The sequence below is a fragment of the Chroicocephalus ridibundus genome, chromosome 2, assembly GCF_963924245.1.
Source record: "Chroicocephalus ridibundus chromosome 2, bChrRid1.1, whole genome shotgun sequence".
Lineage (NCBI taxonomy): Eukaryota > Metazoa > Chordata > Aves > Charadriiformes > Laridae > Chroicocephalus > Chroicocephalus ridibundus.
The window spans coordinates 154374476-154393136 of record NC_086285.1 but is presented as its reverse complement, the minus strand read 5'-3'; the positions used below and the strand labels follow the sequence as shown (position 1 = coordinate 154393136).

At 42.2% G+C, this 18661-nt stretch overlaps 1 protein-coding gene across 5 annotated transcripts in view; it reads left to right on the top strand.

Moving 5' to 3' along the window:
- Positions 1 to 18661, top strand: part of SAMD12 (sterile alpha motif domain containing 12) — a 185803-nt gene that overhangs the window by 6864 nt on the left and 160278 nt on the right. For all 5 annotated transcript variants that reach the window (XM_063327446.1, XM_063327445.1, XM_063327442.1 and 2 more), the window contains exon 2: positions 12591 to 12769. In XM_063327446.1, the coding sequence (XP_063183516.1) occupies positions 12591 to 12769 (179 nt within the window). The remainder of the gene's footprint in view (positions 1 to 12590; positions 12770 to 18661) is intronic.

The window sequence follows — 18661 nt, the reverse complement described above, 5'->3', positions numbered from 1 at the left end:
GAGGGGCCCAAAACTGAACGCAGTACTCGAGGTGGGGCCTCACCAGTGCCGAGTACAGGGGGATGATCACTTCCCTAGTCCGGCTCACCACACTATTCCTGATACAGGCTAGGATGCTGTTGGCCTTCTTGGCCACCTGGGCACACTGCTGGCTCATATTCAGCTGGCTATCAACCAACACTCCCAAGTCCTTTTCTGTCGGGCTGCTTTCGAGCCACTCTGCCCCAATCCTGTAGCGCTGCATGGGGTTGTTGTGACCCAAGTGCAGGACCCGGCACTTGGCCTTGTTGAACCTCATATCATTGGTCTCAGCCCATCGGTCCAGCCTGTCCAGATCCCTCTGCAGAGCCAACCTACCCTCAAGCACGCCCGCCATCCAATAACTTATGGATAGCACCATAAGTTTTTGTTTTGCCCATTGGACTCTGAAAGTACTACAGCTAATTTACAGAGGTAGTAAAGCTGTTGGAGGGCTACTGCTCAGCACACTCAGTATTGAGTTTCTGGGTTTGCTGGGGATACTCTGTGTGGTTCTGGTGCCAATTTTCTCTGCTGTCCTGGCTGAGACAGCTTTATCCTCTCATGCTCTGTCCCATCTCTCTGGTGTCTTTCTTTTTTGTCCAAACTATATGATTTCTGAGGCAAGGACTCCCCTGTCTGTCCACAGAAGATACTTGGAGGTTGTGACTAAGCAATGCTATTGTGGGTTATTTCTCATGAAAGCTGTTGCCTTTGAATGGATACAGGTATTTACCCTTGCAGATTAACAGTTGAACAACTCAGCCCTCAATTATTTGCTCAAAGCATGCAGAGAATGTTGAGGGAGTAGTTCTGGAAGATGCCAAAGGCAAAGGTGGAGGAAAATGGCCAGAAAATGGAGTAATTTTGAAGTCTTTTGAAACAGTCTGGTTGGTGGTGGTCAAAAGAGCAAATAGGATTTCAGGAACCATCAGGAAGAGCTCAAAAGAAGGCAAGAAACATCTTTGTTTCTGTATCACTGCATATTGCTCTTGTATTTTGAATGCTCCCTGCGGTTTTGCTCACCACACCCCAAAAAAGGCACAGGACTGGAAGGAATACAGGAGAGGGCAGTCAGAGATGTGGTATGTTCTGTGAGGGCAGGTTACAAAGATTTGGATTCTTTAGCTTGGAAAAGAGATGACCATGAAGAGAACCCTTTGACATTGAGGAGTGGTTTGGAGAAGGTGAAAAAGGAACTAGTTCACAAGGCAGAACAATGAAGCTGTAGGGTTTTGTGCTTAAAATAAGAAAAACTATTTCCTTTTTTTTAAATAACACACAGTTCCCCACGTGCAGCTTTTAACCTTGGGTCATTCCTGGCCTGCCAAGGGAGGATCAATTCGTGTATGCCCTGCTCTCACACTGTTTCCTTAAGCAGCGGCATAAAGGGCTAGACTTTTAGTCTGATCCAGCCTGATCACTTTTGTAACAAAGTCTGGCCCATCTTGCGTGCATCCAGAACAATTCCACTCACCACAACAGGTTGATTTGCATCAAGTAACTGAGAGGAGAAATTGGCCAGGGCAACCTAGAAACACAGAGAGGAGAGGGAATTGGGCACTGAGCTATAAAAATGTTAACAGACAGGGTCATGATGTACGATAGCAGCTCTCTTTTCCCCAACATATAAGAACTGATACTGTTCTGTAGGAGGAACTGTCTGCTATGTCAGGTCAATGGGACTGGGGGAGAAGAAGGGGCCCAGCATTAGGCTGCAGCTGTAGAAATGCCACTCTAGAAAATGCCAGCTCCCCACAGCAGGTAGGGCTGGAAACTACAGTATTGCCCTGCATAAATGAGGTGAAATGTGGTCTGAGAGAGACCTTCAGGAGAGCCCGAAGCAGATCAGATTTACAGATCTCACCCTTAGTGGCTTCTGCCTCGGCTAGGTTGTATGTTTCCTCACCTTTGCGTAGGGTGGTCTTTCTCTCTGGAGATGTGTCCTGTGGCAGAAGGACTACAAAGAGAATGATGAGGGAGTTGCTGTCATTAGCTGCATGTTCTGTGTGCAGCATGAGCTAAACTTGGCATCAAAGAGCAGGTTCATCACTTGGAACAGCAAGAATTGACCCTAATATGTGCTGCGCCTGGATGAAGCAAGCAGGTGGGCAGGGGGACTGAAGCGAACTCTGCATTCCATTACAGGATCTGATATGCTTGCAGGGAGTATGTGACTGAACAGGAAAAGGGCATTAGGAAGGCATTTGGGGTGAATTGTAGCCTGTATTTAGTGCAGTCATGTTTGTCTCCATATAACGTGGAACCTTGCTAGCTCATATTGTTCAGCTGAACATTCAAATCATTACTTCTCTCCATTCCCCCACTCATTTGCTCTCCTCTGCCCTGTTTTTGTGCTTCCCCCCCACCCTGAGGGGATTTTAGTTGAGTTGATTTTCTTCGCTGCAAATAACCTAGTAAAAGCAAGAAAGAGACTTTTAATAATGCTGTTTCAGAAACATAAAGAAAGAAGAATTGTAATGTGTGTAAATAGAAGCTTTCTCCTGGATTTTCTTCTAGCAAAATAATTGCATGCTCTCAGCTAATAGTTTGTCGCTACACAAATCAGCTGGGGTACTAGAGTGAGTAGGATACAGTGGTATGAGTAAGCAGTAGGAGGTGAAGAATTTTACTGGGGGAAGGACAGAAGGCATTTCCAGGCTCTTCAGTCAAACGTGCAAGGGAAGGCGTAGCCTTGAACAATGATAAAGCAGGTAGCTTTTAGGCAGTTGAGAGAAAGCCAGGGCTGAAAACAAGTCAGCTGCCAGGTTGCAAACTAGTTATGCTAGTGAGAATGAATAAATGTATTTTCCTTTGCATTTTGGTGACTTTGTGCATCATTCATGGGACAAGAAAGAGAGCCTGGATCCACAGCTGAATTGCAGCCATCTCTGTGCCACGTGTTCAGCGGACGCCAGCTTTCATGAGTAGGGCGAAGGCAGAGGTCTGGGACAGTGCACCTCTGATGCCATAGTAAAGAATTAACTTGTGTGTGTCTGAGCCATTCTTTGTATGCTGGGTAGGCTTACTAGTATTTAGAAAAGATTTCTGATGTAATGTTCGTTGATGATAGAATTGAATAGTAGTGCTATTAGGACCTGAGATGAGGCATTCTTGGAAGTATAATTTGTGGTGAACCGTGACTAGCTAATCTTCTCAGCAGTGATTGCAAGACAAGTTTCTTCCAGGAATAGTGGAATAATGAAGACTTGTTTCTTACCCTGATGTGTTCTTTATCTTTTCTGTCTACTTCCTCTCCATATTCACTGTGAAATCCTCAGAGGGCAACAGTGGTACCTAGTCTGGAGTTTGCCTAAGTCAGTTGGTGACTGACAATTGCAGTGTATGCTGGATACTTTTCCTTCAGAGAGCGCGTTATTTTAGGTCTCTTCCTCTCTGTCTACTCATTGATTATTTTTTTTTTTCTTACTTATCTCCTGTAGCACCCTCTTTGGTTGCAAGTCTGTGCATCTCACAAACTTGATTTCATTTTTCAGAAGTTTTGTAGATGCTTGCACAAGCCTTCTTATTAACAGAGGATGAAATTAGTTTGCAAAACAAATGACTATTTTGTACTGCTCAAATCCATTGCTCAAATTATGTTCCTGTATACATATGATGATGTAACTTAACTGACCTTTATTACCTTGTTCACTAAGATCCATTTTGCTCTGAGATAATTGCATAGCTCGCTAGTCCCCTTCTTTGCCAGTATTCTCCTCTTCCTTTGTACCTGTGCAGGATTTGTGGTAGACTTGCCTTACTTACTGACTGAATTGGTCCTCTTTTCAATGAGCCTCTCTCTTGCCACTGTGAGTTCAAGAGCTGCTTGTACCAACTGTACATTTATTAAAACAGAATGAGAAAATGCTTCAGAAATAATTTGGCTGTCCAGTCACTGTGCCTGCTTTTTAGCAAGAAATCCTGTTGCTGTAACAAAGGCAGAACCTGCATTGCTGAGGCTCCAAAGTCTATGTAGCATAGTGATAACGTGCATCTGTCTCCTGAAGAGCAGGTGTAACAGAAACTGTCTTTTATGTTTACTGCGTTTGTTAAAGTCTGTGAGATAAGGGATGGCAAGTGGATATTGCCATACATAAACTAAGTAGTTTCCAGTAGGAAAACTGTCAAAAATGCACAAGTAAATTCCTTAGCTGAGTAAACTTAAGTGAGTAAGTATCCTGGTGGGGTGAGGATCTTAAAAAGCAAACTTAACCCATACAAGAAGAGGACTTCTTATTCTGGGCTTAGTGTTTCTGTCCTGTAGACAACTAAGGAGTCTTTGTTCTCTCTGTTCACTCAAGATTTGCATAGCGTTCAACCAAATTATGAGTTTAGTTTGATTCTGAATGAAATTCCTAAGTTACTCATTCTGGTTTCTGGATATACTTCTGATGCTAAACAAGGCTTGCTATCATCAGCTGCCTCCAACAGCTGAGGTGTGTGTAAGAGATGTATGTGGAGTGTAGTAGATTGTCTCACATTTTTTCTCTTTCTGTGTTTGGCTTTAGTTTTGGGTGCTTTTTCATTGTTTCTGGAGACAGCCAATGGCTTGTAGTAGTAATTGGCTTGGTACTGTGGGATGGCTACCCAGTTGCCCATCTAGGGAGATCCAGAGATAGCCGCAGCAGGAGCGCAGTTACTTTGAATTTTGTCTTGCTGATGATAATTCTGAAGGGGTAAAAAAGGTAAAAGCCCCATAATTTACAGTTAGAAGCTAAAATGAACATCCCTCCTATAAATGCTTTATCCCCTTCTGCCTGTATCCTCTTCCTACACCCGTCTCCCCTCTGCTCTGCCCTCCCTGCCCATCCTGACCTGGTTCAATGCTCACTTCCTTGCTGCAGAGCTGTCTCTTATCTTGCCCTTCACGATACCTCCCAGCTGGAGGGCATGTCCCACGCTTGAACACTCTTGATTGTAAAATTCATATGTTATAAGAAGTTTATTGTTTGTTAAATTGATTAATCCAGTAGATGATGAATAGTTGTGATAAAGAGAGGCTAGAAAGACAAGCAGCTCTCTGGAGGAACCTGATGGTACAGCAGTGTGCTGCTGTGTCTGCCAGGCCTTGCTGTCTATTTCTATCTGAGCTTTGAACTCAAACCTATCGGTTCAGCTCATCAGTAGCAGTTTACAAAGAACCTCACAGCTCAGCACTGGCTTGGCTTTTGGCACAGCCTATTTGTAATCACTTAATTTTTGTTACTGACCAACAGAAGCAGATAGCTAGACACCAGTGTAACTTCAGCTAAGTGCTTTGAGACTAAGGACTTGAGACCTTAGGGGAGGTTTCTGGTAAATTCATGTTATCTCTACTGAAGTAGAACAGGTCCTGACTGATTTGGTGGGCTGCTTTGCTCTGTGCGAATGCTGCTAATGTGGTGGCCATTAGATAGGCAGATTCAAGAAACAGACTGGGCAAAATCTTGAAGGTACTTCCTCAGCGGGTTGCCAGCAGTATTTATGAGGTAGCAACATAAGCAGCAGGTTGGGCTCACGTGAAACTTTGCAGTTTTGGCTGGTCCAAAGTGATGGGTTGGGGGAACTGTGCTGATTTACATTAGCTGAAGATAGGCCTATATGGAGAAGTAATTCCTATAGGCAAAAGCCAGACAGTTTCTCAAAGCTAGAAACTGGTTGATGAGGCAGATAGACCATCCATAGGAGTTACAGAAACAGATTACTGTGGAAAAACTTTCTGCCAGATAAGTAGTCAAAGTAATCCCACATTTTATGGTACATATTAAGGTCATCTTTATTAGCTGTTTTTAATCTGTTTTTTTTAGTATTGTAGAGGTGGTACTAACTGCTCAGGTCAGACATAATCTTTGAAATAATCCCACATTTTCTAGGGATATTCAGAGTAACTAATGAAGAACGAGCTTCTGGAAGTACAGGAAGGGCTTTGCAGTACGGATCCTTCTTGGTCGTTTGGTCAGTGTCAGCAGCCATCTCAGTCTGGAACGAGATCTCAGTGCTCTCAATGTGAATGTCTCCCTGAATCTGATCAGCCCAGTTAAAGTGGATTGTGAACGATGGCAAGGAAAAAGCCCCAGGGATGTTGTTTGACTACTTGGTCTTGAAATACAGCACCTGGAAGCCCGACTGAAAGAGCTGACTGCAGAGTTTTGTGTGGTTGGAGATTTGGTTGGCTTTTGACAAGAACTCGGCAGAAATGGAAGGAATAGTTCCAGTGAGAGCTGCTGTCCAAAGGTTTTGCAGGATCTCCTTTCCGGGAAAGACCTGTTAAATCTTCATAACCTTTATGAGGACTTGAGGAGATTGAAAAGATATCTGGATCCTTTTTATAAGGTCCCTGCTATGTCCAGCCTGAGTTTGTTAATGTTCCATCTCTATGGACTAACTTCTGTCTGTATTTTTAAACAATATGGCATTTTATGCTTGGAGTAGCAGGTGAATTGCATGGATTTACCTCCTAGTATTGTGCAGCTAAGTCTGTGGCCTGCATACATAAAATGGAGCTTGCATGTTTACCAGTATTTGACACATGAAAGTTTTCTATGCATTGTTAGAGGTTGGATGGGTATCTCCCATGCCTGCGTTTTGTCTCTGAATAGCAAAAGCTAGCATATGACTGTGATGCACACAGAACAGGGCAGATGAGTAAGAAGATGCTATTTTTACTCGATCGCTTTTCAGAATAGAGCAATTGTTATTGCATGTAACTCAAGTACTTGCCAAATATGCTTTAATGTAGCCTTAATTGATCTGCTTAAAATTTCAAGCAGCCAGCAGTATTCCCACTGAAACAAGTAGTTATGAAACGTTTGACACGGCAGGCAGTAGAGAGCACAGAGGTAGCGTTTGATCATAGGTTTGATCTGCTAAGCCTTGAGCCTACAGATGGAGAGACAAAGACCTTCCATCTGCCCATCCGAAACTTTGGATATATCAAGGCTGCGTTTTGAAGAGTGCCTTCAGGCTTTTCTCAAGAAGGATTCGCAAAGTACCCTCTAGTAAAAGGCAAGGCTTGCCCCCAGATGCCAGTAACTTACTATGGCTCTTGGTGACTCTTGTGTACCATCAAGCGTGCTCAGACAAGCTGTCTCTTGGCTGCTTGCCATCTGGGAGGCAGGCGTCTATGGGAGGGAGGTAGTGAGGGGAGCAGAGCATTCACGTTGCCCTGCGAGCTTTCTTTTTGAGCTGCATATGCATGCTGTAAGGGATCTGCGTGGGCACAGATCTCAGCTCACACGTGTCAGCTTCTGCAGGACAACAAATTCTCTTGCTCTGTCTACATGGACAGGACTTGGGTTTGTGTTCTAGCATGTGGAAAAAATACGCTCTGTATTGCATTAATTTTGTTCCTTCCCAAGTTTTTTAGGACAGACATGGTCATTTTTCCATTTTGGGTGCTCCACTTACTATTTTCTCACAGAGCTTTTGACTCTCATAACTTGGCAGATCTCAGCAGTCTTTTCTTTAATGTTCATGGAAAAGTGGATATTTTCCTGCAGATTCAGCTCTGCTATTGAGCTAGGAGTACAAGAGCACTTAGGAACCTTTGTTTTAAATAATAGTTTGTTTCATAAATGTAATCTGTGGATCTGTGTTATTATGTTTGCCAGCACCATTTTTCATGTGCTTGTTGCTGTGCAGTCAGAGCTGTACAGAACATCCACCCTCCCTCCCCAAAAGAAAACAAATTCCCACCACAGAAAGCTTTCAGTCCAATTTAAGTGACAATTGTTGGGAAGCATGAAGAGAGACATGGCATTAATCAACTCTTAGGTGGGGTTTTCAGCAGCGAAAGAAAAATGTAAATGCTGCAACTGGATGAAGAGTTGTATTACTGAGACATATGGATGATATATGAATAATGAGATGGTATGGAAGAGGTGCTGTTTCAAAATCTAATGATGCCGTTGATATCTAGTGGTATTAGGCTGAGACTGTCAGCTGATTTGGAGGTAAGGTTTGGTGTCTTGATGGACTGCTAAAGTCTGGGAATGATGAGATGGATTTAATTTGGTAGAGTGAAGAGGTGCTGAGACAGTAGGGGTATTGGCAAAGCAGTGGTGTGGGAAAATGGTTTGAATGCAGAGGGTGGGGTGAGCTAGCATTAGCTAATACTAGGGTAATGAGAAGTAAGAGCCTGAACAAGTATTTTAGCAAGAAACTGCTTTGTAGGTAGAATCTTTTCCAGATGAATGCCGTTTAAGTCCTGAAGAGATTTAAGGAAAGTGAGCTAAGAGGGTCAGAGCAGTTGGGGTGTGATAATGTTGGTGATTTGTGATTCTTTTGTAAGAGCTGCTTAGACTCAGTTCTACAGGACCTTAACCCTGGGTGCTGTCAGCCCCCTGGCCTCCGTAGTTTTGCATAGTTGATTCCGAGTTTAGAGCTGGTCTTATCTACCTAAAATTATATAAGGTGCTGATTTAAGAAGAGAATATGTTGTTGACAAAATCTGGACCTCTTTCCCTGCTTTTAAAAAAATCTTGAAAGGGAGCAATTATGGTTTATATTGACATTTAAAAGGAAGCAAGAGCTCCACCTCTGTCTGCCACAGAGATGGAAATATGTATTCCTGTGTGGTAACAGGAAATAACAGACCCATGCAAGCAAATATTCTTTCCTTATTACCCTCTGTGTAGCTGAGAGTTGGAGGCAGCATTAGGGGAAAACAATAGAGCTGTTTACCTGAAGATGGCTCACGACAAAGATTAGCTTTGCCAAGTGACTGAGATACTTACCCTCACCTCTGCTTTTTATCCTCCTGCCCCTCCCCGTGCTGAGGCTCTCGTTCTAGGTTTGTCTTTCTTAAGGAACAGGTTCAGTCCAGGTAAGCCAAGACTGTGATGAGGGTGAAGAAGAGAGATGAACTCTTTCCTTCTCCCTCTACCCCTAGGAAATGAAAAAAGTTGTTCCCCCCACCCCCAATGTCAGCAACTTTGGAAAAGTCTTTCCTGAAGCAGCCTGTGTTTCTTTCCACCTGTTGCCTCTCTTCAATAAAAAGCTAATGGGTGTTTATGTAATTGCTAGCAGCCTCTCCAATTTTTTCTCTTTTGTGTCCTGAAGGAGCCCAGTATAAAGCATTGCTGAAACAGCACTAACATTCATTACTTCTGAAAGAATGATGGGCTAAGAGTCAAGCAGCATCTTAACGTGTGGTTTATTTCTTTTTTGAGCCATCCAGCTGATGCTTATGCTGCCACGTTACCAGAAATCTGAATCATTTGCTCCCTGTAATGCATAGTAAATCAATGCTGACCCAGAAGGCTTTCCTACCATCCCCTACCACCCTCCTGTATTGTCTGGGGGCACTGGGAAGGGAGGAGGCGCACTCCACAGGAAGCTCGCTGCTGGCATTGTTCTTCCAGGCGGTGTTAAGTCCCACTGTGCTTTGTGATTTCTCTCTATTGAGCACTGGAAGGGGTCTGACAGCCCAAACCTGCCTGTTTCTGGATGCTGCTCAGGTGTGTTAATGTTGTAAAGGTGTATGCAGAAGTCTTTCTGTTCAGCTAGGCAAGATCCTCGCAGAAGACAGTTGGAGGGATTTTTATGGACTGCCTTCCATCACAAGTGTCTTTCACTTGCTGGAGCAGGGGTGTGCTGGGGGTACTTTTACAGGTGTTTTAGAACATCTCTCATTTTTTTGTGAAGGAGGGAGTTAGTCTGGCTACCAGCAGAACAGTTTCCATCCTCATTAGGCTGCAAAAAAGTCTCTCTTGGTGGATCACATCCATCTTTTTTTGTGGTCTGACAGATAAGTAAAGTAGTCATTAGTAATTACTTGTTTTTTCAGGTAGGTAAATATGATCAAGAGGAGATAGATAATGATAGCTGGATATGATCCAGGGGGGAGAGAGAATTTCTTTGTGTCTTAAGACACACTGATGTATGTATAAACCACAAAATAATATCTCTTTGAAACCTCCCATGGGAGCTTAAAAGCCCTAAAGACTCCCTTCATCATAACAGCTTGTTAGGCTCTGGATACTTCCCCATAACGGCCATACAGCCAGAACAGGTGAAGCCTGTGAGCTTCACTGCAGAAGTAAAAAAGATTTTGCATTTTCTCTGACACAGAAGGAGGTCCTGCAAGGGAAAAATCAAGCAGCAGGTGTGTTCAAGTTCAATTCCATTGCAGTCTTGTACATGAAAAAAGCAGCATCCAGGAAGTGGTAGGTATGGAATATACCTAGAAATAAAGGACTCAAAAGTTAGGAAAGGCTTCTACTAACGTTATTAAGATTTAAGTATTTATGTTTTGGATTGACTCAGTTGTGTGTCTGGGAAAACCAGTTGGAGAAAAGGACTGACTTGAAGACAGTCATCTATTTTTTTCCCTCTGCACCAGTGAGATGCAATGCCAGAACGTTGGGATTTGGTTTTGCATTGCCTTCAGCCAACCTACAGAATTGGTTTGAACCAGGGAAGAAAGAGACTTGCAAGAAGTGCTGCAGCAAGACTTAGGAAAAAGCTCCTTAGAGTTGGTTTGGGAAAGAAGGCTCTGTAGCAGCTCTCTAGGTATCAGGAAGAAATTGCAGAGCTTGCCCTACTAAAATGAGACAGAAAGATGACAGATAAGAACAACAGCCACACAGACCGCTACAGACCCCTTTTCCTCATGTACTTTTTCCCCTATTAAAATAAAAAATGCTTTTGTGTTTGAGAAACAAAAGGGGAAACCCAGGAGCTCTCAAAAAATCTGTCAGAGGGTTTTCAGTGCTTTTAAAGCAAAACCACAACTCCCTATGCAAGGCCTAAGCAGATGGAGGATCCCTTTTGAGAAAGAAAGGATTTTTAGGTGGAAATCCTCCTCCTGTGGTAGTCCCTGGGGTAGCTGGTAGAAACCCTGCCTCACCTCCAGAAGCTCTGCATCATTCGCCTCTTCTGTTCCCTTCCCCAGAAGCAGGTCCCTGCAGGGCTCAGCTCTGGACATGATGTAGTCTAGTGATGCCTCCTCCTCTCATGCTGTCTGCTAAAGAATTGACTATTTGGAGAGGGGTCTCTGTCTCTTTTACATACTTGTAAAAGCATTCCAGGACTAATCCCCTACAGCTATTCATAGGGAGACTGAAATTTAGTTCCCTTCCCATTTTTAGTTTCATTTACTAGTTTTCTGTGGGCTGGTGACATATTTTTCTGTTCTTCTATACAAAACGGCTGCAATTTGTAATAAAACATGTTGCAATTCATTACTGCTTTCCGTCACTCAGTGTTGTTAATGAATTATCCTTCATAACGTTCCTTTGACTTGAAGATAGCAGGTATTTCCATCCCTAGCTTGCAGATGTAGGTATTGTAGTGCTTGGACAGTTCACTTACCTTTTATAAATATTTCAATGTTTTTAAAAACCCCAAGGAGAAAAGGCCAACTTTTTGGCCTCTGCTTTTATTCTGCACCAAGGAATTGCTGCAATTTAGGCTCCAAGTTTCCAATTAAGACCCTCAGATTTAAGGTGAATGGATTTTCAAAAGGTGCTGTAGTTGAAGGACCCTTTGCCTTCTCCAACAGCTTGAGCCTGTTTCCGATGAGAGTCTTTCAAGGGCTGATCCGTAGCTGGTAGAAACTGGCAGTTCTGATTCCTTCCCCTGCTCCCCACCCTTTGCTTCAAAGCCAAGCAAGAGTAAAAGGGCAGCTTTTATTTTGGCTTTATATTGTGTTTTGGGTTTCTATTCAGGTCTGTCAAACACTGCACCACAGTATCTGAGCAAAGTTCTTTTGCGTACAGGGGAAGTTGGGACCATTAATCATGAGTAATGCTAAAAGTAGCAGTTACCCAGGAGCATGAATGCAAAAATCGGATAGTTGCATGAAGGGGAAGTTGCCTCAGGATCCACAACTTTTAAAATTGCTACACGTGCCACGAAGGTTGTTAGGGCTACTCTCTTTGTAAATGTGAAACTTTGGACAGAAAACAATTAAACTACTGCAGTAGTTCTAAATGTGCATTTCTGTGGTATGGTTTGCATTTGTTTTATTTTTTTTTTCCCTCCATCTGCTTTCCTTGTTCTGCTGTCATTAGTCCACACCTCATTATATGCTCCTAGAGAGTACATCCCTCTTGCTTATTAGGATGGTGTAGGTGGTAATTTGCAGTGGTACAAAGTGCTGAAGGAGAGATAATCAGCTGGGTAAGTCATTACTCTCTGCAGAGACCGACTTGCTGACTCGCTGCGCACAGCTTACTTGTCCTACATAGTTTAGGGCCTAGAATGTTGTAGTAATTGAAAATGTAATAGAAAAACTTTAACTCGCTTGCCTAGAAAAGAAAAAAGGTATGGTTGAATGATAAATACATGGGATATATTGTTCTACCCTAGTAAAAGCTGTAGGTTGAGGGTCTTGGATGCTGTAATGAATACAGTAGAGCACAGTTCAACATAGTAGCCTGCACTAAATAGCCTTATACAGTGCTGCATTGCCTCTCATTTTCTTTCTCGAATATCTCGCCCTGAATCCACGTCAAGGTACAGACAGTTCATTTGCCGTGATCTGACATAGCTCTGGTTACCTTGTGGCACTTCTTAGTACTTTGTGATAAATGTTTGTAACGTTGGGTTCTTCTTTCCTAAGCTCTTTCTCATATTTTTTTCCCCAGCTATCCATTGCAATCTGAATCCAAATGGTATTGATCACCCTGTCCCCACAGAAGGTATTAATCTGCAACTTGAAGGTGAAGGAGTTGAATCGCCCTCTGTTAAGAACACTAGTGCTCCAAAACCGCCTGAGTCAAAAGAGACACCCAAGAGGCAACAAGTGGAGCCAGAAATATCTAAGGTAGGTAGGACTGGGTTCTTATTTATTTTGGTGAGTCTTAAAGAACCCACACTCCTTGAAGTCCTGGCTACTGCTTAAAAAGCATTTATCATCCTGTTAAAGACATCCAAAGGTGCAAAAGTAACAGCCTGAGGAAGTGGGTGTTACAGCAGCAAGGCATTGCCGTGGAGTTTTACCCACCACACATCTTGGACGTTGCACTGTTTTATTTTTCTCTAGATGAAGGTAATTAAAATAATGGGATCTGCCTTTTTCAGGCACTGTGGAGACTTTTTTTCCAAATGACTTGGGTAACAACCAGAATGGGAATAAATATGTTGTTCTTGAGTGTTTTTTGTTTGCTTGTTTATTTTTTCCTGTGGTAGGTAAAGGAAGTGAAAGGTTCTATGGATATATGAATATATGGATTTTTATATGGGTGACTGAGTTTGGTAAACTCCTAAATAATTTTAGGTAAAATACCAGGTTAGTTCTTCCGTGTCTGGTATATCAGTGAATAAACATACTTCAGAGGTGAATTTCTAAAGACAAATGAAGTGTCTGTTCCCATTCATAAGCTGCTATTTCTTGTTTGTGTGCAGCAGACATGACTACCAAGTGTATGTGAATGTGTGTGCTCCAGACACTTCGGGTATAGGATAATAATTTATCATATTAGGTAAGTTTTTAACTAGAATGAAAAATAAGAGAATGTTAAAAAAAAAAAAAGGGAGAGATTCTTTAAAAGCCTTATCAGTCTTTTTGATCTTTAAAGGCCTAAATCTAGCATTTTGAGGGTGATTTCTGCAGAGTGGAAAATTGAGTTTTTACTGAATCAGACACTTTAGGAATTAATAGAGCAAATAAAATGAGTATCCTTTTTCCTTTAAAGATCTAAAAAAGGCAGTAACAATTAATTCAGTGACTGAACAAATAAGAACGTTTCTTACTGTCCTCAGTACAATAAATCTACCAGATAATATGCATACAGTTGTGATGTGTTTCACTTTTAGAATAAAAGAGCATTAAACATTTTGAGCAGTAGCCTTGACAATGAATGTTTGGTATGAATTCTCCATTCTGATTTTTATCTAAAATATCTAGTTTTAAATGAGTACAATTTAAACTGATTTCATTCTGTCTTAAGTCACTGAACTAGATCCAGTACACGTTGGCATTGATCAAAATCACTGCTACTTGCAGTCTGTTTTGTGGCCAATTATCAAGCAAGTTGTTGATTTCTCTTGAAGCCTTGGAGAACAGGTTTGTGCTTATTGCTTTGAATCATCCATATGGTAACAAGACTACCACATTTTGGATGGGCTTTGAGTCGAAGCGCAGCTAATAATGCATTTACCCAGCTTTTTGCAGACAAAAGCAAGGTAACCCTGCCTCTGTTTCAACATCACCAGATGAAAATCTGCCCCGTACTGAAAGCTAAGGAGGTGTGTTAAGCTCAGAGGAGATCTTACAAGCTTGGACGTGAAGAAGCTAAATGACGCAATGGGGCTTCCAATTGAGAATGGGCTCATGTGTAGCTGACATGGAACGCAAGCAGATCAAGCTTGTCTTTGCTTGCAAAAGACTTATCCTAGTGGAAAATCAAGGTGAAATACCTTAGTGATTTAATGTAATGGAGCCTGTTTCCACTGTCTGAGCTGTACTTGTTGGACTGATGAATAGCAAACCATTTCCAAGGCTGTCCCTGCTGGAGAAGAGGGGAAGCATGGTGCTCTCAAAGAATTCAAATCAGCTGTTGGTTTCCTACATCTGATTGCAGTAGCTTAATTTAGAAAGTTGGGCATGCTTCAGATTTAAAACCAAACAAACCACCACTAAATGTTTTCCTTGATGGAGTAAGCTTTGTATGGTAGCATCAAGCTAATGAAGTGGGTTGTTTTTCTGAATGTATTGCTGCCTTGTTAGTAACTTTGTTTTTTACATGTTGTATTAACTTAGTGATAGTTTTCATCTGGCTTCATACGTTATAGCCTGAGGCGGCCTGTCTTTTCTGGCTTGCTCTGCCTTAAATTTAAAAATCGTGTTGCGTTGTCCTCTAAAATGTGAATACAGAGTTGGGTTTGTAGCTTGTGTGGCTTTAAAAGTTGAATTAAGCAGTCATTATGAAACTTTCTCCATGCAAACATATCTGTACAGTGGGAAGATAAGCGGGAATAGAGGAAAGTACAGTAAATAAAACATCATGGACAGATGTATTTGTTTTATATTTCCTCATTGCTCAGTTGTTTTTAAAAAGGTTTCTTTGCAATCGTATGTATTCAAATATTACCAACGCGTACCTTATATCCACAGTAGTGAGATTTACATTGCACAAAGCAATGCAATGTATTGAATGCAATTTAATATGCCTTATAGACCATCTTCTCTGCTTTCAGCATTTGTCATCATTGGGACGAATTCCAGCACTTTAAAATCCTGGCTGCTTTAAGGTTTTGCTGTCCAAAGAAACACACAAAATCTCCTTTCTAATGAAGTATGTTCTTTTCTGTCCTCAGCTATGGACTTGCAGAACAGTAGTAACTCGTGGGCTACAGATAGATTTAAAAGTTCCTTTTTATGCAGCTACTCTAAGGTGAATAGGGGAATACAAGTGTTTGTTTCTATATTTGGGATGCAGACAGCAGAAAGTGTAGCGTGAGTGAAGGATCATTCATTTAGAAGTTCTTGATGAGTATGCAATCTAAATTTATAGGCTGACTGAGGTAGAATTTTAAGGGAAAATGGAACAATGATCTTAGTCTCCCTCGGCTGGTTCCCTAAGGAACCACCTTGTTACAAATGTGAGCAAGTCCAGAAAAGGTGAAGATTTTCCATATCTAAACTGATGTGCGTAATGCAGTGAGACTCTGATAATGTACAGGATATAATGCAAATTAAGAAAATTACATGAAGTATAAAAATACTTTGATTTTTGTTTTATATATTAAAGTGTCTATGTATATCAATATACATGCTTTTTGGCCAGTAATTGATTTTTCAGTATTGGAATCACAGAATCATAGAATCGTCTAGGTTGGTAGGGACCTTTCAGATCATCTAGTCCAACCATCAACCTAACTCTGACAAAAACCATCACTAAACCATATCGCTAAGCACTATGAATACCTGTCTTTTAAATACCTCCAGGGATGGTGCCTCAACCACTTCCCTGGGCAGCCTGTTCCAATGCTTGATAATCTTTTCAGTGTAAAAAATTTTTTCCTAATATCTAATCTAAACCTCTCCTGGTTTACTTGAGGCTATTTCCTCTTGTCTTATTACTTGGGACAAGAGACCGATCCCCACCTGGCTACAACCTCCTTTCAGGTAGTTGTAGAGAGCGATAAGGTCTCCCCTCAGCCTTTTCTCCAGGCTAAACAACCCCAGCTCCCTCAGCCACTCCTCGTAAGACTTGTTGTGTAGACCCCTCACCAGCTTCATTGCCCTTCTCTGGACCCGCTCCAGCACCTCCAATGTCTGTCTTGTAGTGAGGGGCCCAGAACTGGACACAGTACTCCAGGTGGGGCCTCACCAGTGCCGAGTACAGGATGATCACTTCCCTAGTCCTGCTGGCCACACTATTCCTGATACAGGCCAGGATGCTGTTGGCCTTCTTGGCCACCTGGGCACACTGCTGGCTCATATTCAGCTGGCAGTTGACCAACACCCCCAGGTCCTTTTCTGTGGGGCAGCTTTCCAGCCACTCTTCCCCAAGCCTGTAGCGTAGCTTGGGGTTGTTGTGACCCAAGCGCAGGACCTGGCTCTTGGCCTTGTTGTACCTCATACTATTGGCCATGTATTCATGGTATATACAAAAAATAAATAGAAAATCCAGGCAGTTGGACGGACACTTGTACAGAGCAGAAAACTTCATTGGAGAAAGCAAGGATGGTTTTAATATATATTTTTAATATATATTATTTCTTTAACATTTCTGTTGTGTCAGTTTTCTGAAATTCTTTTTTTTTTCTGAAATTCTTTTTTTTTTCTGAAATTCTTTTTTTTTTCTGAAATTCTTTTTTTTTTCTGAAATTCTTTTTTTTTCTGAAATTCTTTTTTTTTCTGAAATTCTTTTTTTTTCTGAAATTCTTTTTTTTTCTGAAATTCTTTTTTTTTCTGAAATTCTTTTTTTTTTCTGAAATTCTTATTTTTTTTTCTGAAATTCTTTTTTTTTTTCATTAAAATGCTACTTCTGGCTCTTATGTCTGGTCTGTTTGGTTTTCGTATCATAGTTATCTCTAGATAAACACAATGAGTTAGGACATTTGGAGTTGGAGCAGAGTTCTATTAAAAAAAAAAAATAGAAGTTTTACTCTACATAAGGAATGAGCAGACACAGAAGGCAAATAATTGGCCTGCTGTTAAACAGGAGAGATTAATTAGTCACCAACAGCACAGAAAAGACAGAGATTGTCAACCCTTTCTTCACCTCTGTCTTTACCAGTGCTGTTGCGCCCCAGGTCTTGGGAACAAAAATCCAGGTTGATGCAACCACAACCCACTGTCAGTGAAGGAAGAGTTGGTATGCCAACTATTACAGGAGCTTGACTGCTACAAATCAGTGTGCCCTGATGCATCTCCATAATCTTTGAAAAGTTGTGGAGAATGGGTGATGTCCCAGAAGACTGGAAGAAGACTAATGTCATCCTCATCTATAAGAAGGGCTTAAAGGAGGATCCAAGAAATTACAGGCCCATCAGTCTTCAGTCCCTGGGAAAGTTATGGAATGAATCCACCTGGGGGGCTATCACAAGTCAAATGAAGCACATAATTGTGAAAAGCCAGCACAGATTCACCAAGGGCAAATCACACTTGACAAACCTGGCCCCCTTCTATGGCAATGTAACCTGCTCGGTTGATGAGGGGTGAGCAGTGAACATGGTCTACCTGGATTTCTCCGAGGCTTTTGACACAGTTCCCCACAGCCTCCTCCTAGAGAAACTCAGCCGTTATGGTCCAGACAAGCGATCTGTGTGGTGGGTAGCGAACTGGCTCACAGGCTGCACCCAGAGCGTGGTGGTAAATAGCTCCTCTTCAAACTGGCAACCTGTCACAAGTGGGATCCCCCAGGGTTTGATACTGGGCCCAACGCTGTTTAATATCTTCATAAGTGATCTGGATAATAGGATCAAGCGTACCCTGATGAAGTTTGTTGATGACACCAGACTGAGTGGGGAAGTGGACACTTTGGAAGGGAAGGCCACCCTGCAGGAAGACCGCGATAGGCTGTAAGAGTGGGCTAATAAGGACATTATGAAGTTCAACGAGGACAAGTGTAAGGTCTTGCTCCTGGGAAAATATAACCCAGGAGTGCAGCACAGGCTGGGATCTACCCATTTGGGGAGCAGCTCTGTGGAAAGGGACCTGGGATTCATGGTGGACAACAAGCTCAATATGAGAGAATAGTGTGCTGCTGCGTCAAAGAAAGGCAACAGGATGCTGGGTTGCATCGAGAAGGCCATCACCAGCAGAGACAAAGAAGTCATCATCCCACTCTACTCAGCGCTTGTCAGGTCACACCTGGAATACTGTGTTCAGTTTTGGTCCCCGCTACACAAAAAAGATGAGGACAGGCTGGAGAGGGTCCAGAGATGACCAAAGAACTGGGAAGCCTGCCATATGAGAGAAGGCTGAGAGAACTGGATTTGTTCAGCCTTGAGAAAGGAAGGCTTGGGGGGAGACCTTATCACTATGTTCGCATATTTAAAGGGTGGCTACAAAGATGGGGACTCCCTTTTTGCAAGGAGTCACATGGAAAAGATGAGGGGTAATGGGTACAAATTACTTCTGGGGAGATTCCGACTGGACACAAGAGGAAAATTTTTCACATTGAGAACAATCAGCCATTGGAATGTTCTCCCCAGGGAAGTGGTGGATTCCCCAACATTGGACATTTTTAAGATTCAGCTGGAC